Genomic DNA, 7,500 nt, shown 5'->3' on the forward strand with positions numbered 1-7,500 from the left:
GGAATTGCACAAGGGTAGTTCTGAACCCAGGGGTTATGCAGGAACTGCGTACAGTGACGGACCTTGCCCTACGGGCGACGAAAGTCACTACACACTCCCTGGGTAGGGCGATATCTGTTCACGTTGGTAGTCCAGGAGCAACACCTGTGGCTGAACCTGGCGAATATGCGTGAGCCCGACAAGGTGCGGTTCCTCAGCGCCCCTGCCAGGCCGGCCTCTTCGACCGCTTCTGCGCTTTGCGTTCGAGGTAGTAGCATTCTCAACGTCATTCGCATCTCGACAACTGGCTGATTCTGGCTCAGTCTCGGGATCAGTTGTGCGAACACAGGGACATGGTGCTCAGTCACCTCAGCCCGTTGGGACTTCGGGTCAACTGGGAAAAGAGCAAACTCTCCCCTGTGCAGAGGATCTCTTTTCTCGGTATGGAGTTGGACTCAGTCAACCAGACAGTGCGACTCACAGAGGAGCGCGTCCGGTCAGTGTTGAACTGCTTTAGAACGATCAAGAGCAGGACAGCGATCCCACTGAAAAGTCCCGAGATGGGTGTGGCAGAGCGGCACGTACCGGGTGCCATCACCCCTCACTGTCACCAAACCTTCAGCCTGTGGTCGGACCCTTCGTTTCTAAGGGGCAGGAGTTCCCCTAGAACAAGTGTCCAGGCATGCTGTGGTCTTCACGGATGGCTCTGCCACCGGTTGGTGGGCCGCTTACAACAGGCATGCAGTCTCAGGTCTGTGGACAGGGCCTCAACTGCATTGGCACATCAACTGCCTCGAGTTACTTGCAGTATGCCTTGCGCTGGGCCGCCTCAAATCGCCGCTACGAGGCAAGCATGTACTGGTCCGTACAGACAGCACTGTGACCGTTGCGTACATCAATCGGCAAGGTGATCTACGCTCCCCTCGCATGTGGCACCTTGCCCACCATCTCCTCCTTTGGAGCATCTGAGGTCACTTCGTGTCATTCACATCCCTAGCCTGCTCAATCGTGCCGCCGACCAGCTCTCACGGCAGTCTGCGCCTCCGGGAGAGTGGCGACTCAATTCACAAGTATGTGTTCCCCCAGTGAGCCTTCTTGCACAGACATTGTGCAAAGTCAGGTAGGACGAGGAGCAGGTCTTGTTAGTTGCGCTGTATTGGTCCAAACCGGACCTGGTTCCCAGAACTGGTGTCCCTCCCTGGCCCATTCTTCTGAGAGAGGACCTGCTTTCTAGGTGACCTACTCCAAGCAGTGGTAGACACCATCACTTGAAGTGGAACCTGTTCGTTGAGTGGTGTTCTTCCCACTGGGAAATCCCTCAAAGATGCCGGTTGTGAGTTGTGCTTTCCTTCCTGCAAGATGGGTTTGAGCGAAGACTGTCTCCCTCCACCTTCAAAGTGTACGTTTCCACACATCATGATGCAGTTGAAGGTAAGTCGTTGGGAAAGCATGATCGTTCGGTCACCCCCGTGGAAGTCAGACGTTGCAGAGCGTCTGACGCCAGGCCTAACACTCGTATGCACTGTGGAACCTGTGTTAGGCTAGGTGGCCATATGTAGTGGTCCCTGTAGCGACCCCATATGTGTATTCCTCCACGATCAGCTCTTCTGTGTACGAGCCCGTGTCTTTTCCTCGACAGAGTCCGCTCTGTCTCTGCTGGTGTTCTTCCCCCCCCAGAACTAGGCTGGAACCACTCCAGAGACTGCCATATGTTGTACTACCCTGCTCAGCTAGTCCACATGTGTAACCGTCACAGTGCCTCTCTCCGGGTAAGATGTGGTGTCCGCAGCGTCCCCTTCCTTCAGGGCACGCTTTCCCACCGTTATCCAATAAGTCACACTGAGTGGGTCTTGCGGAACAGCAGTGACTGACCTTCTCTGCTTAGCGCTCCTACCTTCCACCCCAACACTGCGGTCAGGCCAGGAGACTCAAGCGGAGCGCTGGAAGGGCCAGCAGCAGCGTATCGGTGGATGTCCCCATTCTGTATATGACGTACGTAGAGAGTGACCGACCTAAGGGGAACATCTCGGTTACGTATGGTCACCCTCGTTCCCCGAAGGAGGGAACGGAGACATACGTCCCGTCGCCACGGTTTCTGGATCTCCGCTGTACGGCCGAGTCACAAGTCCGGCTCCTCAGCGGAAAAACAAGACAGAGTAGCTGTTGCAAATTATCGCATGCCAATGTGCATTGGCTCGTTTAGTTACACTCAAAGTGGATTGGTCTCAAGCGAGATCCCCGTTCTTTCGATCATCTCTGACGTACCTCTCTTGTTGTTGTGTTTCTCAGGAATGGCTTGTGGATTTGAACAGCTGAACCATCAGGAGATCCTCGTTTGTCCCGTCTACCTCGTGGCCATGGCTGGACTGATCAGCGTTTCAATGTCTTTATTTTATTTCATTATGTTTTCCCCTAGAACCTTGTAATAAATATATATTTTGCAACCTTATCTATTTTGTGATCGCTGTTTTTGTTGCAGTTATGAGCCGAATTTTAACATTGGTGGAGGCCAAAATTATTTGGCAAAAAAAAACACATGCATTGAAAAACATACATTTGACAGGAAGAAGTAAACATTGACTACAACATAATCAGTTATTAATATTTTCAGTGGTTCTCTCTTGTTTTTTTGCATGTGTTCATAATTTTCGAAAATTATGTCAGCAATGTTTCATTGCGTTATGACAAATAAAACAACTGACTCCAAGCACAATGTAATTTGTTAAAAATGTGAATAAAGGGTGAATTTTTGGACATCACTTTGGGCCACGACTGTAGATTAGATGTGTTTTGCTACTACTTTAGAGGAAACCCTCGTTGGTTTTCATGCAATCTGACAGAAATCAACACTCAATCAAAACAGCAAAGAGTGAAACACACGAGAACATATGAAAGACGTTTACAGACGTCCGAATCATCCCAGATGATGCACTGTTTCTTTATCTAGTTTCACAGCCAAGAAATCTGGGAATGGATGTTGTTAGTTTGAAAAGAAGTGGCACATTTTACCCTCGTAAGGGTTTGAGGACCAGACATTAAAAGGCAGAAGTAGTAGAAATAACATTAGATACTATTTATACATTCACCTCACTGTGCAAATAGTCACTACAAGCTCATTTTGAATATAAGTGGGTCAAATTGACCCCTAACCCAATGAAAATAGATGGGAATGATTCACTTTCTCACAGATTTGATCGTTTTAGTCTCCACTCTGTTTAGTGTTTTTCATAAATGTCCATTTTTGGCAATTGCATGGAAAAGAAGGACGGTCTATTTGACCTGCAACAGAAGAGTTCGAACACAACAGGAGGGTTAATGAGCATCATTCAATGAGCAACAGCTCACTTCAGCTCTTCACACACACCCTGTCAGCGGCGTCACCTGTGTGTGTGTGAGTTTGACGGCCTCACCTGTGTGTATGAGCTTGACGTGTCTCTGCAGGTATCTGTCGATCATGAAGACCTTGTTGCAGCCAGGATGTGGACAGGGTCTCTCCCGCACCTCCTCGTGATGCTCCTTGATGTGCTTCTGCAGTGACACACACACACACACACACACACGCAGTGAGTGGAGCTCATGGCAGCAGTGGACATGTGCTTCAGGAGAGCGTCAGCACCTTCATGCCGTCGGCTCCTCGGTACACCGCTGTGCAGCCCTGATGAGGACACTTGTAGATGGTGGGCAGCTCCTCTCTGCAGGGAAACACATCGCCTCAGTTCACGCACTGAAGATGAGTCTACAGAAGCACTTTACACACGCTTCTCCTCTCCTCCTCACCACAGCCTCACCCTGACGGTATTCAACAAACTCATCTCTCGCACGAGCACCTGACTGCTGAGAAACAGCCTCTCTGCGCTCTCGTTTCCAGGAGAATCACACCCCTGTTTATTTTGCGGTGCATTAATGACAAAAGCATTTTGAACACTCTGTCTACAGAATGGAGGATCCCAGAGTGCTGTGTGAAGTCACTTTACCGCTCTGCCTTGATGCTGTTCTTCCAGCCAGGCTTCGGTCCAGGCTTCCGTCTGGCTTTGGGCTCCAGTGTCTTGGTCTCTTTCCTCTTTGAAGAACTGATACAAATGAAAGAATGAGAGACATTTCAGTTCTCCCTGATTAATCTGCTGAAATGAGTTTCCCTCAGTCTACATATCCGGAGCACATCACCATGACCCAGCATGCCTCCTGCATCCAGTGACCGGCGTGTTTCACTTCAGTTTATATGATCATTTGTGGGTTATTGAGCTATTTTGGCAGCAGGGCCTCATTTATAACCGTTGCGTCGCACAAAACCGGCCCTGAAAGAGCCGAACGCCACTTCACACGCATACACTGTGATCTATTAAAACACACTTGCCGGGTGAATGTGCATCTGAGAGTAACTCTGATCTGCGTACGAACATTAGAGACGGAGCAGTTTAACGACACCGATGGAGATCTGAGGGACTGATGAAGGAAAACCACTTTAATATTCATTATGAGTCCTAAATCATAAATACAGTGCATGTTCACAATAACAGTTTAAATGCATAAAAGACTGATTTAAACTATGTTTTACATCTGATATACACATTTAGATTAAATACGCCATTCTCATTAATGGAGTTAAACCCTTAAATTACATGAAATCATTACAGAGAAGTTACAGAATTTTTTTTATATTCTAATAAATAGAAATATGTGTAGTGGCTGCGCTGCTTTTGAACACTTTTCCTGTGGCACGCTGTGTGTTAATGCTTGCTCAGCGCATGATAATAGCAGAATATTACTGTGGTCTGAGGAAATATTTTCACGCAAATAATGATCAATAATGCACAATATATCTGTTTCCATTAAAAATATAAAGCAACTAAAAACACTATTTGTCCAGTGGAAAAGATTGAGAAAAACTTTCTCTGAAATGTATTTTACACTATTTGATTTATTTATTCAAAAACAAGGCGAGGATCGGCTACTAAATGATTGATCAATGTAATGTGACGCACATCCGTATCTCATATTTTCATGATGTCTTGTACCGTTAAACATGGAATCACGTGGATGAATATGCATATGCAGATGAGGATCTGCATAGTAAACGAGGCGTTGTAAGCTCATATATGGTTATGTCGGGGAGGAGACGCATGTCCACAATCTTCCTCTGACTGGGGTTTATAAAGGGGATTCTGCGCAGGTTCTGGCGGACGAACACTTTTAGTGAGGATCCTACGCACAGTTTTATAAATGAGACCCCAGAACTCTAGATGAATCTGAGCTGGTGTGTGTGTTACCGTTTGTCAGGGTTCAGATCCGAGCTGTCTTCAGACGAGCCGCTCTTCCTCCTGTCGTCACACTCCTCATCACTCAACATGTTCCTGAACACACAATCCCAGGCTTCACTAACAGATCTCCGGGGTTTTCTGGGCTGTTGAGGTGCATGTGTTTACCTGTCCGAGAGCTCACTGTCCACATCATCTCTGTCCTCGAGCAGCGGAGCCACAGAAGGGGCCGTCTCCTCGCCGGCGTCTGGAACATCAAACACACACACCCTTACATGCACAATATAGTGTCTTTTACACAATCTGTCTCTTTGCAACCTCACAGGCACTTGGAAGGAGCTGTAGGCAATAGGTTATATTTATTTGACCAGTAACAATTTATGTAAATGTAGAAATGTCATATCAATCACAGTATGGTGTGCCACAGGGCTCAGTGTTGGGTCCTCTGCTTTTGTCCGTGTTAAGTTTCCTGAAAATGTCTCCCGCAGGAAGCATGGGATTTGTTTTCATTGTTGAAACAGTTATCAGTTGGACAGATACTAAATTGCTTCTCCTCATCCGAGTAGAAGAACAAAATGGTGTTCAAAGGTGATTTCTGATTATTGACATCAGAGTTCTCTGGTATTTTGTGAACTCGGCAAACTATCAAAGGAACTATATTCAAATTAAAGGCATCCACGGTGAATTAAAATAACATTTCTGTCCCCCGGAAACCAACGTGTGTGTTTTTTTTTGTAATATGATAAAAAAAAAAAAACTCATCAGACTGATTCAAACCAGTATCCACTTCATGAGTCTTCATCTTCATTAGAAAAGTCAGCTCATAATAGTGCTGCAACGGATCACAAAATTCACGGTTCAGATCATTTACGTTTTTTGAGACACGAATTGGAATCTATTTTTGGATCAGCAAAGAAAGAATTTTTTTATATATATGTGTGTGTGTGTGGGGGGGGGGGGTTAATGTAACTTTGCTTTTGATTTATTACTTAAAGCTCACTTAAAGCAGAACTTGGTAACTTTTTTAAGTTAATAAAACTGTCTAGAAATCATTTGGATGGTTAAACAACCTGTTCTGGTGATATTGGTGACTTTCCCCGCTCCCCCCAGCGTTCCCAGGCGGAAAACCAACCTTGTAACTTGGGGACTACCGTCCCGGCAAGATAGAAATTGGAAGTCTCGTGAGAAGCGAGAACGAGCGCGAAACACGAATTGCTTTACGGCAATTCGACATAAACACACACGCATGTATGACGTATTACCCACCTCAGTAGACATAGCTCCACACGATACAGTTGGCTTGCTCCGATCAAAACAAACGCACATGAGCAGCAGTAGAGAGGGGGAGGAGGCGCCGCAAGTGAGTTTTTTACGACCATGTTGTGAAATATACGCCCCCCCACAGCTGTAGGGGGAGCTCGTGGGGAAAACATGTGACAACAAAAGGGAAAATCAGCGAAGAAGTGACTAGAGTTCGCTAGAGTTGCCGAGTTCTGCTTTAAAGTACTTCAATACCACATCAAAAACTACTAGCCTTGCTGATAAAGTTCAAACATTATTAAAAACAAGTAGAAAATTAAAATAAATAATTAAGCCTAAATGTACAATAACACTATTTGGTCACTGTAGAAATTAATTCTGTCATGACAGGTAATTCTCTCGTGAGATTGGTATGGTAATAGAGATTGGCAATGTTAATGTATTTGATCTGCTACGCTACTACTGCCAATACATTCACACACATTGCTGTGAGCATCTGCTGCTACATGTAACATACATGAATTAACCCTCCAACAAAGCAGGAGACAAGAGAACACAATTTGCATATAGCTGCACAATGATGACATAGACAGGAGGGCATAGAGCCAAACCACCCCAAAAACAAGCAGATCTATCGCCAAGACATATGTACTTTTTTTTTTTTTCATGGGACGCATGTTTTACTATCTATGTGTGCCTTGACTATCTTGCTGACCGGCTTTACACTAGTGACCTAAGGCTATGTGTGCCTTGACTATCTTGCTGACCGGCTTAACACTAGTGACCTAAGGCTACGTGTGCCTTGACTATCTTGCTGACCGGCTTTACACTAGTGACCTAAGGCTATGTGTGCCTTGACTCTCTTGCTGACCGGCTTTACACTAGTGACCTAAGGCTATGTGTGCCTTGACTATCTTGCTGACCGGCTTTACACTAGTGACCTAAGGCTATGTGTGCCTTGACTATCTTGCTGACCGGCTTAACACTAGTGACCTAAGGCTATGTG

At 46.0% G+C, this 7,500-nt stretch overlaps 1 protein-coding gene across 1 annotated transcript in view; it reads right to left on the reverse strand.

Annotated features, from left to right (window-relative positions):
- Positions 1-7,500, reverse strand: part of znf276 (zinc finger protein 276) — a 23,569-nt gene that overhangs the window by 3,596 nt on the left and 12,473 nt on the right. Inside the window, exons 5-9 of the mRNA XM_081356610.1 lie at positions 5,403-5,481; positions 5,247-5,330; positions 3,954-4,049; positions 3,596-3,671; positions 3,390-3,507 (exon numbers count right to left, since the gene is read on the reverse strand). Of these exons, the coding sequence (XP_081212736.1) occupies positions 3,390-3,507; positions 3,596-3,671; positions 3,954-4,049; positions 5,247-5,330; positions 5,403-5,481 (453 nt within the window). The remainder of the gene's footprint in view (positions 1-3,389; positions 3,508-3,595; positions 3,672-3,953; positions 4,050-5,246; positions 5,331-5,402; positions 5,482-7,500) is intronic.

The sequence above is a fragment of the Scardinius erythrophthalmus genome (genome assembly GCF_964197995.2).
Source record: "Scardinius erythrophthalmus genome assembly, chromosome: 24".
In the NCBI taxonomy this organism is placed as follows: domain Eukaryota; kingdom Metazoa; phylum Chordata; class Actinopteri; order Cypriniformes; family Leuciscidae; genus Scardinius; species Scardinius erythrophthalmus.